The sequence below is a fragment of the Pteropus medius genome, unplaced genomic scaffold (genome assembly GCF_902729225.1).
Source record: "Pteropus medius unplaced genomic scaffold, Ma_sr-lr_union100, whole genome shotgun sequence".
NCBI lineage: Eukaryota > Metazoa > Chordata > Mammalia > Chiroptera > Pteropodidae > Pteropus > Pteropus medius.
Genome location: NW_024342473.1, coordinates 15,703,338 through 15,730,715, shown reverse-complemented (window position 1 = coordinate 15,730,715; position 27,378 = coordinate 15,703,338). Strand labels below are relative to the sequence as shown.

At 37.5% G+C, this 27,378-nt stretch overlaps 1 protein-coding gene across 1 annotated transcript; it reads right to left on the bottom strand.

Annotated features, from left to right (window-relative positions):
• Positions 1–14,227: 14,227 nt before the first annotated feature.
• On the bottom strand, positions 14,228–26,686 carry LOC120604345 (peptidyl-prolyl cis-trans isomerase H-like). Its single transcript, XM_039864991.1, is given in 3 exon segments — positions 14,228–14,401; positions 14,403–14,617; positions 26,662–26,686. Coding segments are annotated over 3 exon segments (414 nt in total).
• Between the last annotated feature and the right edge of the window lie 692 nt (positions 26,687–27,378).

Genomic DNA, 27,378 nt, shown 5'->3' with positions numbered 1-27,378 from the left:
GATTCAACAGTCACTCCTTCAATCTGCCTAACACTGTCTGACCCACGGGGTGTTCCCACAGACCCCCGTGTGACTGGGTTGGTTGGGACTATGGATTTGGAGGACAGGCCAAAGGTTTCCACACTGGCAGCATCATGGGGGCATCAAAAAGGTCCCACCTCAGCTCAATCAGCACAGATGTGGTAGATGGCATCAATCTTTTGATGTACAGCAGAAGAACCCTAATTAAGGATGACCCTCTCCTGAAACACATTCTCCCGCCACCTGGATTCCACCACCTAGTTTTAACAGAACTCCGAAGTGCAGCTGAAAGACAAAGGCTGCAAGTTGAAAATGGCACTTGACTCAATATAAGTCTATCAGATCTACACAGTGTCTACCTTAAACCTACACAGTGTTATATGTCACTAAAGCTAGGGAAAAAAAGGAAGACAATGGCACCTGGTTGAGGTCAGGCAGGTCTGTGCTATGGGACTCTATCCTATCAGTTACCAAAAGAAATATATTGAAAGTGAGCTCCTTTCAAGGTTCCTAATTTCTCAAGATTTCTCCTTTTTTTTTTTTTTTTTTTTTTGCATAGGAGAAAACACTGCATTATTCCATGAGAGAGATCGCCACAGAAGCAGGTTACATCCACCCCTAGGAAAATCAGCGCCTGAGAATCCTCATATTTGCATGTGGCATTGTTTATAGAGAAAGAAGGCAAAGAGTTATTTATTGTTATCGATGCTTCCAGTCCTCTATGAAACTAGATTTCCTGATGTTCCTGGCATCCCTGAGAAGTAGGGTTTTGTTTAGGTCTAAAGGTTTGGAGTGGTCCTCTTGTGGGCCTTTCTGCCCAGAGTTGGAACATAACACAGCCCCTGCGAGATCCCCAGCCCACTCCTTCTATAGAAACAATATCACAGCTTCTTACTTATCACCCCGCCTATTGAACTGCCCCAGGTTGGCTTATTCACCAAAGCTATTCACAACCCTGAGAGCTTTGAGAATTTCTCCACAATAACACACTCCGCCGTCCCCAGCCTCTCCTCTGTTCAGCACCGAAGGCATCAGCAGGTAATTTCAGACACTATGCCGAAGAGAAGAAAAGTGCCGAGTTCAAGCAAGCATTATGATTATGATTATTGCTGCTTCTGCAGGAAAATGGCCCCCACGTGAGGGTCAGCTCATATTCAGCATCTCTGTGGTATGTCTCTCTTCCATCAAAAGGCTGCTTCTCTGATCCTATGAAAAAAGGGACTGGGGAAGGCGGAGCTGGATTTAAATGGAAAGAAATTAATGAAGTGATTTCTCTGAGGAGTAGAAACCTTATTCCTTATTATTTCCCATCTGCCACCCTCTCCATTGGTTCATTCTCTGTACGAACTGCAGGACCTGTGTAAGCCATTTAAGCGTTCTCTTCTTGGGCTTTTATCTGTCAAACAAGGGTTCAAATGTTTGCTCTACCTACCTACTGGGGGCAGATGCAACAAGATGAGGTCATTGGAACTGCTCTTGAAGACATAAAGCATGATAGAAACTTAAGGCTTCATCATCATCTTTATCAGGTTCAGCTTCACATAAACCATGTTTCAGTTCAGATGAACATAATTCCATTTAAATTTAACAAAGCATTTATCGGACTGATCACTGGGGAAGGAGAATTGTGAAGCTGGCAAAGTCTCTGCCATCCCTGAGTTCTCTGTCTACTTACAAATAATTGCCATAGAGAGACATGAATGGCAGGTGAGTGTGGAGGAGGGTATGGTTAGTCCTGCCAGGAAATTCAGGGCAGAATTTACAAAGCAGGTGAGATCTGAGCTGTCTCTTGAAGGTGGAAAAAATGAAATTTTTATTTAGGTTAAAATATTCACTAAGGAATTTATGGCCACTAAAGAACTGTTTAAGATGGAAGAGATCGGTGGGGTCGTGAAAAAACTAGAAAATTGAGGTCAAGGTTTAAAGCCACTAGCCTGTCATTATTAACAGTGATAGCAGAATGCCAAGAAAATGGATTCTCGAATTATCAGCTGAGGCTACCAGCAGCCACCCTCTCCACTCTCTGTAGGGTGCTGTACGCACCTAGCAGGGATTGAGAAGGATGCCTCCTGTATTTATAACACTCAGCGCTCTTCAAAGGGCAGGCATTTGTGTCATTTACTCCTTAAAGGTCCCATCCCTCCATCAATATCAAAAGTATTTGCAAAGGATACAAATGTATCCCGGAACAAATCATCACATTTGTCAAACAAATCCACATTTATTAGGGCTGATGCTGCCAATAATTTCCTAATTAGGTAAATGAATAAAATCTGTTTTTAATTAATCTCTAGGCTTTACTAGCATTATAAGAAGAAAATTTGTTTTTATCTTATTATGGGGTTGCTATTTTCAACAGTTATAACGAAGAAGAAAATTGACAATGATCAGATATGGCAGAAGTGATTCATCTAACAAGGTCAATGGTTCAGTGGCAATTCTAGGAATTCCATGAAATCGAACAAAAATCCCAACTCATGAAGTACAATGACCTTAAAACATATAGAATTAGTGAAAATGTGATTCAGCTTCAGTTCAACTAACTTTAACCACTATGTACTGCTTTTTTGGGGAAGACTTCTATTTTGCAAAACATTCTAGTTCTTTATTATGTATGTGTTATATATTATATTACGTATTGCATATTGCACATTACACATTACATATATATTATATGAAGGTTTGAATATATATTCAAATATATAAAATATATATTATAGAAAAAGATATCAAATAGTTCCTATTTTGTATACATACCTTAATATTTAACATTTCTCTTGCTCCTCATTTCTTCTTGCATCTCAGATAATACTTTTGTATTCATTTTTCTTCTTTCAAGAGTACATCATTTAGAAATCCCGGAGTGACTGTTGGTAGTGAAATCTGTCTTTTTTCAGTTTTGCCTTGTTTATTTGATTTTTAAAAATTATTGTTTTGCCCTCGTTACCTCAGTTTATAATTCTAGATTGAAATTACTTTGTTTTCAAGACATTAATGATATCATCCTTTCATGTACTGACCTGCAACATTACTGACTTCCTCAGTCTACTTGACAGTTCTATGTAGACAATTTATATTTTCATCCTGGCTGCATTTAGGATCTTCTCTTTGGCTTTGGCCTACAGTTTTACTGTAGATGTGGATTTCTTTTATTTCTTCTGCACAGAGTTCATCAGACATTCTGAACCAAAGGGTTTGTGTCTTAGAAATTCTTCATCCATCACGTCTTCTAGAGCTCTGTGTAGACCTTACTCTAGCCTCCATGTCTTTGAATGCCTCTCATTTTGGGATCTTTGCCTCTCTGTGCTAAATTTTGTATATTTTCTTTAGTTCCAATTCACTAATTTTCTCTTTGGCTGTGTCTAATCTGGTCTTGGGGATTCAGGGTGTCAAGGGAACTGGAAGATAGGGCCACTGAGGTTCTTATTATCTTATATTGTGGTATAACTAATATTTATCACAGTAGAAGTACATATCTTGAGTGTACAGTCTGATGACCTTTTACAGGTGTACACACTCATGTACCCACCGTCCATATCAAAATACAGAACATTCCTGGCACCTCAGCCTGCTCCTTCATGCCCCTTCTCAATCAATACCCTGCCCCATGATTTAGCCTTTATTCTGACCACAGTGATCATAGATTGGCTTTGCCTGTTTTTGAATTTGCTATATATGGAATCATAGAGCATATGTACTCTCTATCTGGCTTCTTTTGATTCATAGTGTGACTATGAGTTGTATCCATATTGTTTCATGAGCAGTAATTTGTTCTTTTCCATTACATTGTAATGTTCTATTGTATGAATATACCAGTTATTTATCTCCTCTGCTGTTGATGGATTTCTTCAATTTTTTAGTTTACGGTTATTATTTCATTGAATTAATTTGAAATATTATTTTTTTAATTCTAGATATTCCATTTAACACTTTTTCAAATATCTCATGTCAGGTCGTTTTTGGTAGTCTCTTAGTCCTTACTTGTGTTTTCATTTTCCTCTTTTATTTCTTTAAATGTATTTAACATATTAAATATATGAGATCATTACTGTAACTGGCTGTCTCTGTTGACCCTCATTGACCCTCAGTCATGATGCTTTGTTTCCTTGTACGTGTTGTGATTTCGACTTACGAGTTGATGTTCACTGGGATTCAGTCCATGGTAATTCTTTGTAGTATGGATTGAATTCCTTCAGAGATGTGTGTTCATGCCTGGCAGGTCTGCTTTAAATTAAAATTCTCAGCTTATAATTATTCAGACCATGCAAATACTGTGAATTCGGGTCCCAAATCCATGTAAGAGGTGATTCATTGTCATGTTCTCCATCCATAAATAGCAAGTCTGAATCAGTCAAGGTTCTCATCTGCCTTCATGTAGTGAATGTTTTTCTAACTCACCTTTTTCCTGAGGATGTTGCTCTTCATGGGTTCCAGCTTTACTAAGGAGTCCCAAACTGGCCTCCTTTCCTACGTAGGCCTTTCTGCCTGCCTCCTTGCACATAGGCAATGCTACTGAAGCCAGAGCTCCTGGTCACTTGGAATTTATTGGTAGTTGGTGATAAAATAGGCAGCAACATCACCTTCACTTATCTCTTTGGACTCCTGCTCCTGTTCCATTCTTAACCTTAGAGAAATTCCCTCATTTTCCTGTATGCTCATCCTTTTATTAAAAATTATGACATTTTCAACATTTTGTCCAGCATATTTAGCTAGATATTTTGCCAAGCATATTTTGGTAGTTTACAAACTATGTAGTCTACTGTTTCTCCAGACATAGTAGCATGTTCAATCTTCCCAGTCCTCAACTTTCAACAAGACAGGTAGAATGGCCTTCAATATTCATCTTGCGAAATATCCCTTAAGCATCACCTTTCTGATCTCCCACTCCTACACAAAAATTAATCCCTCTCTTCTACACCTTCATGGCAACTTTATCATATGGCATTCTTTGAGCCCACAGGCCTGCCTCTTTCATTGAATTCCATCAGATTCTAAGTTTCCAGAAGTCAGGGCTGTGTGTATATACAGCCTGGTACAGACCCTGGCATAGAAGAAGTCCCACAAATGCTTATTGGATGAACTGAACTTATGGTCTAATATCAACAAAATGTCCCTAGAAAACTAAAACCTAGATTTCTCAAACTTAAATTAAAAGTATCTGTGGAAAGTGTAAGAAAACCATATAAACAAAAGAAGCCTTTCCATACAAGTCCTGTGGAATCAAAACTGAAGTCACAGAAAGCCAAATCCAGAACTTGATCACACACAGCAGCAGCAGTGATAAGCGAGGATGAGCCCTGACAGGCATAATCACCTCATTCCTTTGGAATCTTCAGCTCTGAGCCTCAAGTTTCAGAGTATGAAAGTATTACCATGCTATTTCTTCAGATATTTACAAAGAGGTAAAAAAATTTCTTGCTTTCGTGGTTTTATTATTATACCGTCTTTCACGTGGAAATTACAGGAGGAAAAGAAGTACTTTAAGAAAAAAATGTTTTCACCAGACTCTTTCATGTCATTTCCCAGGATGACCAGCATTGAGTAATGGATTACAATATTGTGTGCATCCAACTTGATACCAGATACCAAGGTCCTCAGATACCCTACAGCATTTTCTTTCTTCGTGAAATAAAATGAGACATAATATACAGTTGAACAAAAATGAAACCACAGAAACCATTGATATGGCAATGAAATAGAATGTTCAAGCCTAAAGCTTATTACCCCAGAGAGTTTGTGTCTAATTTCAAAGATAAGCAAGATTAACTTAGTGCCCCTTTGGAATGATAGTGATTAGAGAGGGCTGCAGATGCCTTTGCCAAGGAATTTTAAGGGCTGTAGAAATTCTAATGGATGTAGCAGCTATTTCTCCAGACCATGCCAGCCTGGGAGCACAGTGAAGGTAGAAGATAAAAATAAACCAGTCATTCTGTAGCTCAGCCCTCACCAGCTACTAAAATACTATCTCTGACAAGTGCTCCTCCTTCAGATTCAAGGGCTGGGCATGGGGTGTGAAGGGGCCAACTTGGAAATGTGTGGACTCTGATTTATCATGTCCCCTTCTAGTACCATCTGGTACCACAGTGACACCAAGAGTATGTCTAACTGCTCCCAAGTAAGCTGGACACGCAACGCCACTCCACTGAAGATGCCCTCTTCTATATTTTTCCAAGCCAGTATTGCACTCTGGCTGGCTTTGCAAAGCTTGGGCGATAGATTGTTGCAGTCATGTACCCCAAATTTTCACATGCTCTGTCTCCTCTTGTACTGACTCTCGGCTTGGCGATGTGATCTGCTTTGGCCATTGACACAAACATAAAAGTGCAGAGACTTAAAAAAGCACTTGTTCATTAGAGTTAGTCCTCTCTCTTGTAGTTCTAAGAACTCTTCTATCACAAGCACAAGTCTAGGCTGATAGCCCAGAAAATGAAAAAATGAAGGAGTGAAATGAGTCATCCCAGCTAAACATCATATCAGACCAACTTTTCCCCAGCAGATCTGGCAGGGGGCTTCAAACACAGGAGTTAGCCTAGCCAAGACCAAAAGAAGAATCACCTAGCTGAGCCCAACCCAATTTTCCAACCCACAGAACCATAAGCTAAGTAAATGATTAAGGTTTTAAGTCACTAAATATTGGGGTAGTTAGTTATGCAGTAAAAGCTAATTTATACAGCCTTTTACAAAGATGTAGAAAAAATAAAACATGTTCATGAGTAACTGGTAAAAGAGTATGCATAAAGTAAAACCATAGACCTTAAGCAAGAGGTTATAGGCCCTTGAAGAGGTATATAATCCAAGATTTTGGCTATCATTTCCGTGGTATAGTTTAAAGAGGTTATTACAAAGTCCAGTTGTTTCAAATATCTCTCTCACCAGGGAATCATGGTATCAACCTCCAAATCTTGATGAAACTTCCAGCAGTGTAGTGTAAAGTAAGACAGTGAAACATGATAGTTAAGAGCTCTGTAATCAGACACTGAAATCAGCCCTGTAATCCTGTTTCATCCTTTGAAAATTGGGGAAATAATAGTACCTACTTCATGGAGCTGTTCTGAAGATTAAATAATGCGAGTGCAGTGTTTGGTGCAATGCCTTATACATGTAAGTGCTCAGAATAGTTGCTTGTCTTAATAGCCAGGTTGGGAGTTAATAAAAATAAGTAGCTACCATTTATTGAGTACTTACCATGTGAAAGACACTATGTTAAATGCCCCATGTATATTATCCCATTTAATCCTCATAATATCATTGTGAGGTAGTTGTGCTCCCATTTTGGAGATAAGGAAACTGAGGCACAGAGAGATTAAGTAACATGCCCGGCATCACATAGCTAGGAAGTGGCAGATACTGACTCCAACTCTCTTAAACAGCATGCCACACTGCCTCCCATTCAATTATTGCCTAGTGGTTACAAAGTAAATGCAAAGGCTTTTCGAAATGTGGCCCTACACTGCATTTTCACCATTTTCATTGGCTCCCAGGACTGTGTCTATACTGGGCACTCTATCTGGAATACATTCCCCATCCATGATCCTCTCCTACCACCCATTTAAAAAATCCTATCGTTTTAGGCCCAGTTCAAAAACTACCTCCCATTGAAATGTTTTCAGATTTCTTTAGTGGATAAGGATGTGAGCTCTGGAGTCAGACTAACTCTGTGGAATCCCAACTTCTGACACCTATTAATTATGAGAACTTGAGCAAGATATACCTCTGTAAGTCTCTCATCTTGGTTTCCCTCTCTGTAAAATGGAGGAAATGATGCATATTTCACAAAGATAGATGATAGATGGATGAATGGATGGATGGATGGATGGACAGAGACAAAATCAAGACAGTACCTAACCCAGAGTTAACACTCAATGTTATCTATCATTTTTTATCCACAACTGGGTTCCCATAACACTTTAAACATATTTGCATGTCTGTAGTCAATTATATACCTCTTTTGTGCTCTTTTATTAGAATTTGCAACCTTTGAAATCAGAGACTATGTTCGTTGGTGTCTTTATCTTTACGCAGTCCCACAGTAAGCACTTCTTACATGTTTGTTGAAACTCATTTAATCTGAATGACTGTGAGTCCTTAGTTTAGGCATTTTGTCTTCCTGATGTAACTTCAGCTTGCTCAGCCATAATTCAAACTCTAACATGTTGGACTACCTCAGTAATTTTTAAAGATTGTTGTTCAGTGTTTACAATGACACTCTTTTCTCAAACAAATTTATACATGGATACCAAAATATGAAATGGAATCTGTGCAGAGCTGCTGTGGTTGAATAGGGCTGTGAAGTGCAGATCTCACTGATCAGATCTCAACTGAAATTGAGCTCTCCTCAGTTTCCCAGGTACCTCCGAGGAAGCCTGGACATACGAGCACCCATCTGGACACACCCTCCAATGGTTTAGACTTCTCCATAAAGTAGGGGCCAGATTTCCAGGTACCCAATTTCCCCCAGGTCAACCCAACTCTGAAAATTAACCTGTTCAGGATGAGGAAAGATATTTCTGAAGGGAAAAATAAGGCCCCAAATCAACAGAACATGCATCAGAGAAGAAGGATGAGCAATGCTCATTTGACAGCGCTAACAAGGAGTGAGCATGGTATTAGAACTGAGGGGTCTTGAACTAAACTCTCTTGAATTGTCCTCCAGATTAGAGGGCATGGAAGACAGTTGACCCCTATTAGCTAAACATGGACCTAAAGTTTTGCAGCTGTCAACCACAGTTTTAGGTACCAGCATGAATTGACAGAGCTCGTACGTAGTCAAGGGGGTACAGAAGCTATTTGAATATTCCCACAAACCAAATGGCAATGCTAGGCTGGGACACCAAGCTCTTTTGCAACTGGCAGGAATGACATCAGTGGGAGAACTCAAGCTCATCAGAACCCTTATTGGCAGATATACATGTCTTTGAGGAATAAATAAATCATTGCTTCACAAAATAAAGTTGTTTCATACATAAAATCTTTTTAAAATATAGCATCACTGAGAAATAATAATAGAAAATGTTAACCAAGTACTCACTATGTGCCAGTGATTTATATTCATACCTTATCAAGCCTGTCAAGCAAGCATTTAGAAACAAGAGATCCAAGTCAGGGAGGCTAAGTCAATTCCTTACTGTTTCACAACAAGCAAACAATGGCACAAGATTAAAAACTGTGTCCCCTTTATTCCTGCACTTTATACCTAACTTTCCACTGGACCATTCTTTGCCCATGAAAAGGTTGCTATCTGATTCCCCACCTTCTAAGAGTGACCATTGAATGAGTTATTTGATAATATTACTACTTTTAAAGTGGTTCTCAAAAGCATAAAAATCACCTGAGGAGGTGTTAAAATGCACACGGGGCCTTGAGTACATAAATTCTAACTTAGCAGGGCCGAGTGTGGGCCAGGGAGTCTGCATTTTAACTAGTACAGGAGATGATTCGGTGCAAGTGGACTTTAGTCTCTACTTTGAAAACATCATCTCTATCATGTAATCAATGCCATCAATAAAGAGGATGTTCAGAGAGCTTTAGGCTTAACTTTTATTTTACAATCTGAAAAGTTTCAAAACATTAGAAGCTTCCAGATCAAGAATTGCTCCTTAAGAGTTAATCAGGACAGAATGTGGCTGGTATAGAGGGCAATCCTAAATTTGTTCCGGTCCCCCATCATCCCAGTCAGGAAGATGTCACTAATCTTCAGGGCTAGCTGTCCCAAGACAGTGCTTGAATAGGAAGAGAAAGAAAGGGCACCCGTCTTTCCTCTTTGAAACATAAAAGTAAAGACGGCAAAGAGAATGCTGATGGTGACAGATGTAAGAAGTTTATTATATATTGCAGAGATCCAGATTAGGAAAAGCTTTCTAAATCCAATTTTTCTGCTTAAAGCAGAAAGCAAACAAGGCCATCCTGGCATGCCACCAGCTTCACAGAACTCATTGACAGGAAGACTGTAGGCCGTTTGGAAAGCCGGCCACAGCACCAAATGAATGGATTTTGAGGATATAATCATGAACTTCATCTTTCCAAGCTGAAAAGAATCTGATTAGAATGAAGCAGGGAGGGAAGCTGTTTCACTGAGACAAGTACAGGGTAAAATGACTGGAGACTACAGAATATGAATGGGATGGGGCGCACCCTGTCAGGCAAGGACAGACGTGACCCTATCTTTGAGGAGATAACAAATGACACCCACACCCCTCATTTTCTAATTTCTCCTCAAATTTAACATAAAATTGAGTGTCAAATGGTAAGGTACTGTCAAGATTAAGTGGAGAGCTCAAACAAATGCCTTTTACAAGCTCTTACTTCCCAAATACTCAAACTAATCATTTTATCAACCTGGTTGATAACATAGCTCTTTTTCCAAATTTGAAAAAAAAAAAAATTAAGGAGGATTCTGGGAAGATAGGTAAGTAGTGAAAGTACAAGGAAACCCCTCTCCAAAATACTCCTTAATCTGTTAAAACTTGTGAAGGGAGACCTTGGTGTAACCACAATGAGAAGCAAGAAAAAATGGTATGCATGTTGGTGCTGGTGGCAATTTATAAAATCGTGGGTCAAGATTTAAGAATCAGGCCTCATCAGAGGTAGCTTTGAGCTTCACTTATCTATTTTCTCCAGCTCCAATGCGCCTTTATCCCCTAGCATCTGTGTGCTTTCTATGCTGGAAGTTCAACTATTCTTTGATTAAAGCTGCATTTTATCAAACCAAAAGACCTCTTTATCTTACCTGAAGCTTCCTTCTACTTCTGTGGATAAGGGGTCTTAGAAGACCATGAGCTATTGGGTGACATTTTCCTTCTCATCTAGACTCAGAATTATTCTTACAAGAATAATTTCTCCTCATCCTGAATGCTTTGAGATGCCAAGAGCTCTGCTGTCCAATATGGTAAGCTACTAGCTACAGGTAGCTATTCAAATGCAAATTTAACCGAAATTAAATTTAAATTTAAATTTAGGTCCTCAGTCACATTAGCCACATTTCAAGTGCTTAATAGCCACAATGTGGTGAATGACTACTCTATTAGAGTGGATACAGTATAATGCTAATGTAATATCAACTCAGGAGGTTCTACTGGACAGCCCTGGCTTGGAAAACTGGAAGAACTTGGAATTAGGCACGTAATGCTTTCTATGAAACAGGAATTGCTGTGGCAGACCTGAGAGGAGGAATGCACAGTGCTCAGGTAGAACGCAGACTTAATGACAATTCTTACCTCTGACTCTTCATCACCACTGGGCCAACATTTCTCCTAGCTCAAGAACAAAGTAATAGAAAAAGAATAAAATCAAGTGAAGTCTATGATAATATCCAGCACATGGTAATAAGAGCTAATTCCTATGCCATCAGGGTAAAATTCTTTCTCTAAAATGAATTTGCTCCAGAACCTATCAATATTAGGAAAAAAAACTGTTTTATATTTTCAACCATACAGCATTAGACATAGTTTTTATTGAATCAAAAAGACTACTCCAAAATAAAATTGTAGTAGTCGAATAGTAACCTCCTTTTGATTAATGAAGTAGAAGATAAACCTGAGAAACACCTAAAATTCTGAAGAAATGAATGAAGAGATGAAACAGATTGCACTGTAGAGAGGCCCTCAAGAGAAAATAGAATCACAGTTCATTATGCGTGTGCGCACACACACACACACACACACACACAGCTTACACACCATACTCTTGATGAAATGTGTACCAGCTATCATTCCTAATTGATCTCAAAATATAAGACCTTTACTTATAAAAACATTCACTCATAAAATCAGAAGCTGAAAAATATTAAGATAAGTAAAGAGACTAACAATTTGAAAGAGGAGAACCAAGTTGAAAATTTTGAAGCGAACAGTTTCCACTGAAATAGACTGAATTCAGGAAATGATGTATCATGCTTTTTGAATACACAGATATATACATTCAATAAAACAAGAGCAAATAGAGCAACTGGAAAATACAGAAGTATTACTGGAAAGTGCTTTAAATCACTTTTTAAAAAAGAAATTGATTAAAGGCAGTGAATAGTAACAAAGATACTAAAAAGGGAGAAAGAGGGAATAACTTTAAAGACTACCTCATAAAATTCTTGCATTATAAAAAGCAAACATGTAAATGTCAAGAAAACATATAAGAAGCAAGGAAGATGGGTTCCATAGATCTCACGCTTTTATAGCAGAAGTGGAGGACAGAATCAGCTTTCTGATTAAAGAAAGCAGTGTGAGTAATTCCAGAACCCTACTAAAATGGCAGTAAAGAAAAGGATGAAAAATAAAGTTGAGGAAATCTCCCAAAATATAGAGCAAAAAGATAAAGTAATAAAAATAAAGGAAACAGGTAAAAAAAAAACCTTAGAGGATCAAATTGGGAGAAGAGGGAACAAGAAGTATGCATATGTGTGGTATAAATGGGGAGGGGGAGTAGTAAAGCAACTTCCATAATGAGAATGCAACAGATGATGCCAACACCTAAAGACTCAAGATATAATAAAATAAGCATGTTATTTTTTAAAATGGAGATCGAAAAACTAAGGTGTAAAAGTAGATGCCTCTGGAAAAGAGAAAATTGCAGGACAAGGGATTTGCTGGTAGGGAGAAGGACGTTCTTTGTTGCAAGCCTTATGGGATTACTTGACACTTTAAAGAATGTGCATGTATAACTTTGGTAAATATGAAAGCTAAATTTTTATAAAGAAGTCTTAAAGTTTAAAAAGAATAGGACACATTTTCCCAAGAAAGATTTGACTCTTTATTTTTAAAAGACCTGACTGTGTTGAAGACAAGATTATTGTTGAAAGGAGTGACCTGAGTATATCCCCAGGAAATACAAATTCCAAGGATAAAAAGGAAATCTTTCATTTTCCAGATTGGAGGAAAATGATGATCTATGAAGGAAAAAGAAAACCAGGATCAGATTAGTTATTTCATTTAATAGTTCTATTGTCCATTTCCTAATAATTCGTGTGTTGTGTGGCTTTTGTCTTTGGACAGAATTACTAAATAAAACCAATATCTGGGTATTTTTTTAAAATTATGAACAAATAATAAAAAATAAACTCTTTTTAATAAAAGGAACTATTAGCAACAGATATACAGATTATAAGAATGAAAGACTATTATTATATTTGAAATCATAAATAAAATTGGTAATTATTCTGAAAAAAATTACTAAAATTGATGCAAGATAAAACCTAAATAGAATAACAAATAAATATTAAAAATTTTTAAGTAGAATATCCCTCCAAAAATCCCTGAACTTAGTTATTATTACTGGTGATTTTTTAAAAAACTTTTTAATGAAAAGAAAAAAAAGACCATTACAAATTTCTATAAAATTCTACAAACATAAAATAATATTAAAGGCTACACAATTCCAAGCAGATATAAAAGTGACACAAAACCTAAAGTATACATTATAAAAATTTATAGATCAATATTATTTATAAATATAGATATAAAAATCTCAACTATAACAGTAAATGAAATTCAGTAGCTAATTTAAAGACCTGGCAATTATAATCAAATAGAGATTATTTCCAGAAAGTAAGGACAGATCAGTACTAGAAACTGTAATAACTTCAACAATATGCCAAGTAAAAAAACATCAGACAATCATCATAAAAAGATGAAACGATGCTCAGTAAAATTCAATACCTACTATTTATAAAACACCTTCAAATAATGGAAATAGAGAATGTCTTACTCAACATATAAATATTTGTTTTAAACAAACACCATGCTTAAAGTTAATACCTCTAGACACAACTAGTAAAATCAAGCATAAAACAAACACATTCACAGCTATGTTCTGAAAAGCAATAAAAGGGAAAGAGAAAAAAATATATACATATATATATGAAAGAAAACAAAAAGAATTACTATTTATAGGAAATCAATTGAAAAATTTTGAATTAATTTTAAAGAATCAATAAAATTTCCAGATAAAGATATGGAATGTTTCATGCTGAAAAAAAACCCATTCCCAATAGAACAAAATATATGAAGGCAGAATTTTTTTTCTTTTTTTTACAAAACAAAAACTAGTTAGTGTTGAAAAACGCGGAAAATCTTGAGTTCTGAATGTGTAGTACTTCCAAGGTCTCTTGATCAAACAGGGCAACAGCAGGCAAGGAAGCTGACCCAGGGGCCAATCCAGATCTTACTCAAGAGCATCGCCCAGAGCAAGGGAAGGCCTGAGTCAGTCTTGCTCAGGACTATATGTCCCCATGCAGTGAGATTACCATGGGAAGCTTGGGCTTATTGGTGGGGCATGTGGAAACATTCTCAATCTTTCTCATCGCTAGAAGCCCATCAATGATTTCTCCAAACACTACATGTTTCCCACCAAGCCCATCACACCTAGGGTAGGTCATGAAGAACTAGTTAGTGGCCATTTGTACTGAAACCACTGTTTGCCATGGAAAGCAAGCCTGGAGCTGGGTGTCTAAGTTTAAAATTTTCATCTGCAAATGGCCCCCAGTAAATACTGGCAACCACAGCACCATCTCCGTTAACAACATCTCTACCCTGAATCATGAAATCCTTTATGACCCTGTGGAAAGTGTTCCCTTTGTACCCTACTGGAACTCTCTCTTTTTTGAATTCTCCAGTGCAAAACTAACTAAAGTTCTTGGCTGTCTTGGGCATGACATCTGCAAAGCTCAATCTTCATGCAGCCAACATCCTACAACCCGCAGGAGACAGTCAGAAGGCACAGTCCAAGACCATGAAGGCTTCACCGAGATGGGACCCTGAAGAGCTAACCCTTCCCTCCCCCATGACTTGATCTCTCTCACCTCTGCCTCCGTAACCTATCCTTTCCTTCTGCCCAGTCCTTCTGCAGGCAGAGTGCCAGGATGGGCACTAGGAAGGGAAAGACTTCTCATCCTCCTCCTCTCACTGCACTCCGCAAGTTGGTAGGTTCTGGTCCAATTTCCCTTCCTGGCTTCCCAAGCCTGCTATCCCTGGGTGGGTGAATTCTGCCTGCCTGGCCTCGTGCTGTTTCCCTTCCAAAGACAGACTCTTAATGGGAACTGTGTGTGACTCATATTGGGAGAGGTGGGATAGGAGCCTAGAGTATTTTACTAAGAGATACAAAATAGAACTTGATTAATGGGAAGACTTAGCATGCTCCTCTATGAAAAGCCTAAATGTTTTAAGGATATCAATTCTTTTCAATTAATGTATTGCTTTAAAGCAATTTAAATTAAAATCCCAATAGGATGTTTTATTGTGTTTTGTTTTGTTGTATTGTGTTTGCTTAAACTTGATAAAATTACTGTAAAGCTAATTTAGAAGAATAATCAAGAAAAGTATTTTTAAAGTACATTCAAAAGTAATATGGCAGCAAAAGAGGCCCTTCTAAATCCAGAACATACAGTAAAGCATCAATAATTAAAACAGTATAGTACCAATGCAAAAATAAATGGCTTGATCAGAGCACAGAATAGAAAGTAATTAGAGCTAAATATAAAAATATGGATCAACAGGGATAGAATGGTTCTCAGCAACATGCTGGCTTTCACTGTGGTCGCATTTAGGGCTCCAGAGAAAGGAGATGGCTTGGATACTTAAGACAGGGAAGCTTTCTTAGTTTGACTTCACTAAGTGAGAACTTTCACACACTTGGCCAAGTGCTTCTCCAATCTCTTCCTCAATAAGCTAGATAAACTAGATAACTTGATAGCAAGTTATCAAGTTATCTAGCTTAATTTCCACCAAAATAATTTAATGTAACTGAGAACTACACTGATATGGCTTCATTGATTCAATTCTCTGCTCCTTACCAGGCGGAGCTTTATCTTCCTTATACTTTTTATTTTTCACCTCTCTACCCCCTTCTCACTTTCACCAATCAAATAATGTTGTGATGACTGGTTAACTGATATATTTTTATATCATACCATAGGGCAAGAATAAATTCTGGATGAATTAGTTGACTAAAAATTTTTTTTAATTAAAAGATAAAATTGAATGTTTATGAGACTCCTTAAGATGATATATAATGGATTAAGTTATAAAAGAATGGATTAATTACAAGGTAAAAGATCAACACATGAACACCTAAAATCTAAAACATTATATACTAAAACACAGTATAAAAGAAAGAGAAATAACAGACTAGCAAAACATGTTGAATAAAGCATAGGATAAATAATTTTATTATATAAGGATCCCATAAAATTGGTTATTTTAAAGCTCTAATAATATCCCAATAAACATGCAAAGTACATGAACAGATAATCTGTAAAGAGGACATACTACTTGTAAACATTTATGAAAATATTCAACTCATCGGTAATCAACAAAATAGAAATTACAACCAGTTATAATTATTCACTTATAAAAGTAACTTTTCTATGCCAATACTCATTGTTGGCAAAGCTTCAAGAAAATTGATATTCTTTATATTACTAGTGGCAGCAAAATCATCACAATTTATTTATAAAGTAATTTTGCACTCTTAATCAAAACTTGTCAAAATGTTTTTGATCCAGTAATTCCATTTCTGGGAAACTAGCCTAAAAAAATAATCTGAACCCTGGAAAAAATGTTGATGCATGAAGATATCCAACTCAGCATTATAATTGCAGAAACATAAAACTATATACAAAGTTAAAAAATAATGTACTACCTTATGACAAATCCACTGGAATTAAATATTAAGCACCATTCAAAATCATGGTTATAAGGATTAGGTGGCAACATAGAAATATAATTGCAGCTGATTAAAATTCTGAAAATATATATGGCAAAGTACTGTAAGGATATAAATACTATTATTAATACTACTACTACGAATAATAATTATTATTTTATTATTATTGTCATTATTATTATTATTATTATTATTATTATTATTATTATTATTGAGCCCCAACTATGCCAGGCACTATACACACATAATCTTTAACCTCCGTATCAACTCTAGGATATAGGACAACAGGTAACAATAATAAACTAACGAGATCTGCCATCTTCTTCCCTGGAGCACAAATGTTTCCAGTGCCCATAGCTCTCAATGTTCCCCAGGAATTGCCCTTGGCTGAAGAAAAAAGGTAGCTGAAAGTCATACCCCATTCCCAGAGCAACCTAGACCCAATATTTGGTCACTGCAAAGACATAAAGGCCCAGTTCCACAGTCTCAACTAAGGACAACGCTGAAAGGCCAGTCCAGCTTCTGAGCTCTCGTGGAGTCAGCTAAGGCCTTTATTGAGACTACACTGTAGCCCCAATTCTCCCTCTACCCTATCCTGCCATCTACTCTTTCCCAGAATAGTCTTTGATAAAATCCCTACACACTGATCTCTGTTTCAGAGCCTGCTTTCCAGGGATGTGAACTTACAACAGCCAATGCCAGGAATGGTCCAAGACAGCAACATTAAGATGAGATTTGGGAGCCAGATCAAAAGCACCACTGTCAGCAGTAGGGGGGGCACAGTTTGCACCTAGCACGAGCTTGCAGTATAACTGTTCAAACGTTCGCCAGTGTTGAACTGGGGTATTATACCAGTGGATGGAATGTAATAGGTCAGCTATTAGGAAATACAGAGGAAATGGGAATTTTAAGGACAATAGAACTGGATGGTTATTGCTGGGGACACCTGAGACGTTAGAGAAAGACAATGAAAAGACAGTGATAAATCATCAATTCGAAGCTAAGTATGAGAGGGCTTCCTTGGGGGATGGAAAGGTAAAACTGAGGGTCAAGACTAAGACCACAAGAGCAGCAGAGCTCCAGAGAAGGTTCAGTTCTCAACACAGGCAAGTCTGTACCAATCGACTGCACTGGTGCAATGACATATTTTGATCTCTAGATTCTCCTGAACTCTCTGGCCTGCAGGTGTCCAACTCTCTCTTGTTGAGAGCTTCCTATTACTTGCACATGTTGCAGAGGCCTCTCCCCTATAAGACAATATATTCATCCCACACTCCAAGATCTCCCTCCACTTTCCCTCATGTCCAACAAACATGGTTAAGTCAAATTATAACCCAAGACTTAAGGATAGAAATTAGAGTTAGAAACGAGGAATGATAGTATATTCAGATAAAGAGACAACAAAACAAGAACATATAATGGAAGGTTCTCTTTGCCTCTCTAAATCTAAAGATTCCTACTATCATTTACTTTCACTGATCTTTATCACCCATCTTATGACTGGTCCCTGGCCCTGCTCTCCCTGTCCAACTTACTGCCCATTTAGTTAAAAGGCACTCTTCCTGCCACCCTGGAAAATCAAGTATTTTGGTCATAAACATGTATCCACGCTAAGAGGGTGCTCAGCTAGGCCCAAAAAGGACAAACCATGGTACTAAAACTTTGATCCTTGGCTCATGCTCCTCTAGCACAAGGCTCTGTAGATCTGGTCAGAAATGATAACTTTTATTAGCAAATCACAATTATAGGACCAAATAGCCCATATCAAGTAGTGTTTGCCTTTCGAAAATTTATTTTCTTACAGACCAACCTCAGGTTGCATTGAAACCACAAAAGGTTGCATTTAAAATAACTTACTATCCGTCAACAATGAAGGCAATGTTTGTCTAGATATCTTAATATCGATGTTGCCTGCCTTACTATTTCAAAGGTTCTTTAATCCATTTTTTTCACTGTTACATGATCCAAACCCAGATGACCCCCTAATATCAGAGATAGCACAGAAATATAAAGCTAAGAAAACTCAACAAAATATCTTGGGGTGGACTCAGAAGTATGGCACGTGATGATGCTACTTTAATGGCAGAATAACCTTTGTTACAGGAGGGATATACTTTAACTGGTCTTTTAAAATTTTCTAATCTGGCAGATCCCCTATATGAATTATTTTTCCTTCATTTTAATTTTTTGTTTATTTTCCTCTACTCATGTATTTGCCCACTCAAAATGATTCAGATGTTTGCAGATTTGGATAGTTACTGCTTTTAGAAAATGCAGTTACAAGAGAATGGGTAGCCATCATTCAGAACATTTCAATATGGAACTTGTGTGCTATGGGGCCAACACTTCAATCTAACTTTGTCATGATGCTGAAATCACTCCTCACTGCTCTAATCTGCTGAAGTGATCATCTAGGGATGGGAGGAGGGGAGAAATGGACATCCAGTTGTCACATTAAAAGAAGCACCACTACTGTAGTGCCTGAGGTTTGAGATCCATGATACATTTTCTATTCTTCACTGAGGTGGCTAAAGAATTGGTGCTGAATATATAACATTAGCAAAACAAGATGTGATACATTTTATGCATGCCAGTAAAGGAAATAACCTATTCTAGGCCTCTAGAAAATAAAAATTGGGGCACATCTTAATTCCAAAATAGAGCTTTCAACATATAGTAATTTTTATTTAAATTGTTAGGTTTGGTGCTAATAGTCCATTGTCCAATAAAAACTTTAATATATCCCTAAAAAATGTTGGAATTTGTCAATGGAAGAATAGTTATATAATAGCTCTGCCAATAATTAATTTATTTTTCTTCAATCAAATCGCAGAAACGAATGAAGAAAAAAACATATAACGACCCACACGTACCTGACGCACAGTCTTGAAATGACAATATTATGGGAATAACAAATCAGCCATAGTTGAAAATTTTAACATACTTCTCTCAGAAATTGATAGATGATGTAGACAATTAAATGAAACGTAAAAAATTAATAACACAATTAATAAAAGTTTATACCAAATGGAGACCACAAACTTATTCTGAGAAAACATAGAACCTTTATAAAAACTACTAGCTTCAAAGAAGGCTTTCATAAATGCCAAAGAATTAACATTTTCTAGTCTATTTCTGTGACTGTAATGTGGACGTCAATTACAAAATGATAGATTTACAAAAACTCCCAAATGTCTGAAAATGAAGTAACAACATAACTATAGTTTAAAGAGATGATCAGATGAGAAATTTTAAAATGCAGTCATTGCTCCTATTCTATAGATTACATATTCCTACAAAAGTACTATGTCATGGAATTTTGCACACTAAAAATAACAGGACTCAAAAAAATGGGTGAGGGGTTATGATAGGCAGAATTTCTAGACATGACCCCCAAGATTCCACTGCCTGGTATCTGTGAATTTAATGATACATCACTCCTGTGATTCAGTTATGTTACACGGCACAGTTGAGCTTAAAAAACGGAGATTATCCAGGCCTAATTTAATAATGTGAGTCCTTAAAAGGAGAGAATTTTCTCTGTCTGGTGCAAAAGGTATAAGAGGAAGTCAGAGAGACTGAAAACATGAGCAGGATTACATGAGCCATTGCTGGCTTGAAGATGGAGGAGGCTATATGGGAAGGAATGTGGGTAGCTCTGGGAGCAGAGAGCAGACACTTGCTGACAGACGGCAAGGAAATGGGGACCCTGTTTCTACAACAAAGAACAGAATTCTGCCAGTGACCACTGAGCTTGGAAAAGGATCTTTATCCCCAAATGAGATACCTTGTTTTTAGCATGGTGATATCCTAAGAAGAAAATCCAGCCACACCAGACTAGACTTCTGACCTACAGAAACTTTTGTGTTGTTTTAAGCCACTAAATTTAAGATAAGTTGTTACACATCAAGAGAAAACTGATATAGAAGCAGAATACTCAAAAATGTGTACAGTTTTATATAAGCAATACAACTAAAAAAAATAACAAATTCAAAAATCGTTACCCAATTTCAAACATCTTAAATACCTAATTAAAAAATACTTTAAAATAACATGTCTTTTCTTTAATATCTGGCTACAGAATTCCATCTATATTCATTAGATTACACCTGTCTGTTTTGTGATTCAAACCATCTGCATTTTTGCTAATTATTTTTTCTGTGTGACTTATCAATAAACAAAAGAGATGAGTTGAAATCCCTCATTATGATAGAGGATTTATTGATTTATCCTACAGTTTTATCAAGTTTTTCTTCATATATTTTGAGAATATTTTATTAATTGCATATATGGTTAGGATTGTTATATCTTCTTGATGAATCAAATCTTTTATCATTATATAGTGACCCTTTCAAGGCTTAAATTTGCTTTATTGTTAAAAATCTACTTTTTCTGCTACTAATATAGTTATATCAATTTTCTTTTAGTTAGTATTTACCTGATATATCTTTTCCCACCCTTTTACTTTCAATTTTCTATTTCATTATGATTTAGTCTCTTAAAAAAAAACAAAACATAAAACTAGATTTTAAAAATCTAAGCTAGCAATTTCCATTTTTTAATTTTAGTTACACAATTTATGTTTATAATGAGTATTTATATAATGAGGATATATTGCTACAACTTTAGTTTCTAATTTCAACTACTGAACATTTTGTTTTCTCTGCAGTCTCTCTTGCCTTCGTTTTAAAAATTGATTCTTACAGCTTTCTCCTAGCAAAACAAAAACTTTATCTTCCTCTTCTATCTCTTGGTTTCTCTATCCACCTATATACTCCATTACAAACTATTTTTGTTGATACTGTGTAGAATTTTAATTCTGGGTTATTAAGCATATACTTTCACTTTTCCTTTCTCTTAACTTTAACTTAGAGACAAAAATACCTAACCTTCGCTAAAATATTTAATCATCCTCATTTTATATATTTCTTTCTACATAAACTGAATTTGTTTCTCTATTTATTTGAATACTTCCTTCAAAAGTATTTTCAATGTGGATCTTTGTATCTTAAACCATCTGTGGCCTTATAAGCCTGCAAATAGTTTTGTTATATGTTCATATTTGGATGGTAATGTGGCTGGATATAAAATTTTAGGTTTAAAATACTAGGGGCCTTTATAAGAGAAAGGATAGGGAGATTTGACACAGAAAGACAGAGAGGGGAAGACGATGTGCAGATGGAGGCAGAGATTGGGTACATGTGGCCCCAAACCAAGGAATGGCAAAGGTTGTCAATGACTAAAAGCTAAGAAAAAGGCATGGAAAAGATTCTCCCTCAGAACCTCCAGAAAGAAACAACCTAGCTGACACACTGATTTCAGATTCTGACCTCCAGTTGTGAGAGAACAAATTTCTGTTGTTTTAAGCCACCCATTTTGCAACAATTTATTACAGCAGTCCTAGGGAACCAATACATAGGGGTTGACATCTGTTAATTGCTTCTTCTAGTGAGACCAGGTCACATTTTCCTACTGAGTAATTTTGGATTGTATCCAAACATTTTTATTTATCCAGACATTGTAAAAATTAAGTTGTAAAGCCTTTGGGTTATGTTATATTTCTTCAAAGAGTTGTCACATGTTTGTTTTAGTATCCAATGCACTTGGTTAAACTCAGACTACGAACTGTCACACCTGAGGTGGCGAGAGTTCAGACCTCAGTTTAGTTCTTTGAGCCTTAGCTGCATTATACTTCCAGTTTGCCCCATATATTCATGTTTCAGGGATTAGCCAGAAACTTGGGCCGATTTTAAACACAAATTTGGAGTTCCTCTCTCTAGCTCATTCATTTTCAGGATTTCCCCCTCACACCTTGACATCTCTAGTTGACCTGAACTCTCTCCCCTAATTCTTCTGTCCAAAAATTTAGAGGGCTTTGTATCAGTTTTAGCTGCCACTGAGCCATGGAATTTTCTCCATAAAAATTGCTTGCTTCAAGGTTCAACTCATTTCCAAAATGTGTCTACCTAATTTTAGTCTCCAAAGCTTCAAGTTGTTTTGTTTTTCTTTTTGTCTAGAATTTATAGCTTTTGTTTATTGGGCAGTTGGCTTGTTAGATGTCTGCTTCTCCAGATCAGAATCTTCAGCATCGGTGTATAAGTGACCCCAGCATATAAGGCAGAGAACCTCTATTCTAAAGTTTAATCTAGGGCTGATTTCAGGGGTGGGACCCAATAGCCCATGTAAACTAGCCATCCAGTCAAGAACTAGAAATCAATCTAGAACATAACCTCCTATTAATTTGCTTCTGATTCCAGAGCCCAAACTTTTAGAGACTCTCTTATAATTGGTTGAAATCAAAAGTAACTTTAGTTACTTTTAGTTACTTTAAGATGTAGTAATTGTGTAAAAATATTTGACCCTTCTTAGAGACCAGGACTCAAGATTCTGTCCGCTGCTCCCCCTTTAAAACCAGTTTGTCTAAAGTAACATAAGTCATATATTTATTCCCTTACATTCAGAGCTCTGTCACACCAAAACAAACAAAAACAAGCCAACTTACACCTTTCACAAGCAGATAGTCCTCTCTGAATGTCATAAATCTGTATTTACAGCTATGCCATTCAGAACATTATGGGCAATATGCTGTTTGATAGTGTTTAAACCAGTTAATGCTGTGTTTATCAAATGGCTGGTAGAAATTAATAGCCTCCACGTGAAATCTCATTTTTTTAAATAGCAGAAAGAATCTTTCCCAGATCCCCTAGGGGCAACTTCATCAACCGTTATTTCCTTTGTCATTTAAAAAGGAAAATAGTGAGACCAGGCAAACTCCAATTTGAATCTGTTCATCTTGGTCCCTGCCTTGCATTAGAATTGAAAACGTAATTTCCAGCCCTTCTTCAGAAATAGAATTGTTGTTATTATTCAGTTTTCCATATGCGAGAAGCTGTCACCTCTGTCAGATTCAGCGCATCTCCATTTGTGACTCCAAAACCAGACTCACAGGTCTGAAATACACGCTGTGCATCTCAAGTGAAAAGGTAATTTCTCTCCTAATGCACCAAGAGCCCTACTGATAAGAGCCAAGTTCCTGGTTTGAATATTTGTTCCCATCATCTCCTAATAACATATTAATGCATCTAATGCCTTCCACATATGCCAGATGTCTCTACTCCTTGGATAGTTCCTGACAGGAGATCCAGGAACTGTTATTACCTAGTACCATAAGGACGCCACTTAGGGCAATATTATCTTTGATTCTCAGTCCTGCTCCATGGAAAACTAGCCTCCAGCTGCATGGTCTTGCTAAGACACTCTCTCTCTCCCTAACTATGGCCTTTCTTATGTAGGACAAAGCCCATTCCTCTGTAGCTCCTATCTCTCCGGGGACTGGCCAGCTGGGAACAGAAAAACAAGATCTGGCATCAGAAACAGTCTGAGACCCAGGAGGTAACTTCAGGGGGAAGTACAGAGTGTTAAAAGTATCCCATCCAAAGAGCATCATCAGCTAATAATCATCATAAACATAATGAACCCAAATAAAACACTGACTGTAAGCATTTTGAAATTCTAGGAATCAAAAAATGTATCTCAGGAGTGAAGACAATTTTTGAAAGTTATAAGCCTGCAGTGAGTTTTTTGCAAAGGAGAGGGACTGAAGCAAAGAAAAACTGAACTGATCTGCATGATAAAGCAGGACCTTTGGGGAGGAGAAGGTACTACGCTATAAATTGAATCTAGGGTTCCCTGGGATGTCAGGAAGAGGGAGTGCCAGAGGGAGGCAGAATTTCAGTAATAGAAAATGAGAGAGAGAATTCAGACCTGAATGAATTCTCAATATCATGGAGGGAGACAAAGCTTAACGGCGGCTCCAGGAGGAGTGTCCAAAGATGGCACGCAACCAGTGATGGGTTCATTCCCTTAGTTAATCTAGTCTTCAGTCAAGTGCGTTAAACGCAAGAGCCTTGTGATGCAGTGGGAAGCCTGGGTCTATACTTGGGACAATGAGTGATGGGGAGGATAGTCTTGCTTTTGCTATCTATCTTCTGCAGCAAGCATGAAGTAGCAGTAGAGTTTCTACAGAGAATGGGCGTCTCAGAGGACCAACTGTAAAATAGGTTAGCAAGCACTGATGAGTTATAAAATGACAAGGAGGAGAAAACAGACTACTCTTTCTTTCGATATCCTAGGAAGTCTAGCCTCGACTTTTCTATGATGTGTCCAGGACACAGGCAAGTAGTGACAACTAGGTTATACTGAGTCCAGGCTGTGAGCAAGGATGTATGATGGGAAGCCAAACGTGGGACACAAAAATCTGAAATCAAGCATGGAGTGCTCAGATGCATTTCATCTAATTGCTCATCAACTGCTGCAGAATTTTTATTGGCTCAGCTGTTGGTAAGTCTGCTCTTGCCTTGGGTTTATACTAAAGGCACCCCTCTCATTACAGGCAATGCTTTGGATACCATCTCTTCCTGATTTGTGTGCAGAGTACCTTCTTACCCAAAAAAAATCTAACCAAGGGCAAAAATTTCATCCTTCTATGTTGCAAGGTCCCTAACTATCAATTTCATTAAGTGCAAACAATACATAATCACCCCAGCAGTGCTAAGATTGTTGAAATTCAATCCCAAAGAAGCCCCTCAAAGCTATCAGTTAGAGAAGCATGCTTTTGCTTCTCATCAAAGAATGTGAACCTAACAGACAGACATAGTAGAGCCAGATGTTCTAAGAAACTGCAAGCATTGTCAGAGACTATGGATCTCAACTTGGTTAGAAATGAGAAGAGTTAATGATTTTGGAGTCCTACTCTGAGCTAGGTTATGTTAGACATTTCCACATACCTGTGATCACCCAATCCTTACAATTCCTCTGCAAAAGAGGCATTACGAGGAAGCAGGGACTTAAATCAGTATGGAGTCATATTGGCCTCAGGTCTAATTCCAAGGCCTATGATCTTTCTATATTGACTCCCTGCCTCAGAAGGTGCACATATCATAAAGGTACAGTTAAATGACTGTTCACGGGATGCCTTGATATCTCTGGATGCCACAGAATATTCCATTGGTTCCAGACTGAGGGTTACAACCCATTTGTCCATCATGATTTCAATTCAGTGGGTCTTGACCAACATTTTAAAACAATAGAATAGAAAAGATCACATTACATTGCATAAAGTACAGTGAATTGGCTCTCTCTTTATATACACACACACACACAGACACACACACGTATGAATTGCCTTATTATGTAGAGTATGCTTCTTAATGTGAGTTTTGTTCAAAAACATTTGAAAAACAGTTCATAGGAATTAAGACGGAACTACTGAATAGTAGAATCTCAGGAAATTTTATTGGGCTCATGGTGTTCCTCAGGCAATGGGAGTCAGGAAATATCCTGAACCAATCTGATTCTGAAAGGGAGGGTTCAAAAAGAATGTGTATGGCCAAAATTCCCATAACATCCCACTCCTTACATTACTGGTTCCAACCATTAACCATCACCATAACCTCTGCTTCCATGAGAGGACAGGAGTCGGTGAGTGAATCCCATCAATGAAAAGAGCTACTGTTGGGAAAGGGGCCCCTGGTCCTAGGGAACTCTGACTCCATCTTCTCTATTGGACTTAGGGGTCTCCACAGACCTTGTCTTATGATATGCCTTATCGTATGATAAGACCTCATCTTATCATATTCCAAATGGGCCACAATCAGTAACCACGGGCCTAACGTCAAAATTCCTTGAAGTCTAGCTTTTAGGTACCAGATAGGAAAGAAGCAGATAAGCCTCTGCTTTCTTACCAATGATCTTGTTGGCAGCCACTGGGTGGTGTGTTTATTTAACAGAGGTATCCCAGTTCTATCTGGACCAGCTAGAAGCACTTTGCAGTGTTTGTCCTGTCAACCCTTTCCTGCCTGGAAATAATCTCTAGCAATGGCTTGGGAGGGGAACAATTTTGGACCATACTCCACCCCCCTCAAAATTTATCACTCATTCTGCTCTAACATGACATGTCTGTGTGCTGTTATCACTACAGTCGGCATTTACCTTCCACCCCTTCCATTCTCCCCATCTTTCAAGCATCTCTGGGCAAACTTCTTGGCAGAAAAACAGAAGAAATGATCTTTGCTCATAGCAGTAATTCCTCACAGTTATATACAGCTTTATAACTGACAAAGCACATTCGCTGCCTTATCTCAATTAATCATCTATATAGTAGGCACTAACCTAACACATAGAAGTGTTAGAATCTCAAAGATCATAGAGGCTAAGTGCCTTGCCCAGGTTCACATGGCCTGTGAGTGCTGCAGTCAGTACTGTAGCCTGACTCTGCTAATTCTAAATGCCATGCTCTGACAGGAGATAGCAGAGCTCAGGGCAGACAAGTCACCATTCTGGGACCTTAATAATACCAATAATAATCACTACCGTGGTACAGAGAATGTGATGGGCTCTGCTCTGTGATGGGTTTATTGCAGAGAGCATCTCATTTTTTTTTTATTTTTTAGAAGGGGAGTATTATTTTGCCTGCATTGTTGATGAGTTAATGGAAGCTTAGAAATATTAAGTGCACTTATCCAAGACCCCTTGGCTCGGAAAGGGCCAGCTGGGACTTGAACCTGGGCAGATCTGCTTGTTACATCACCTTATACACATTTACTCCTTTCTTTTTTTAAAACTCTTTATTGAACTCATTGATTTTCTTCACATTCCTTGGACCGTTTAGGTTAGGTATTCTGATTCCTTTTACAAATGAGGAGATAA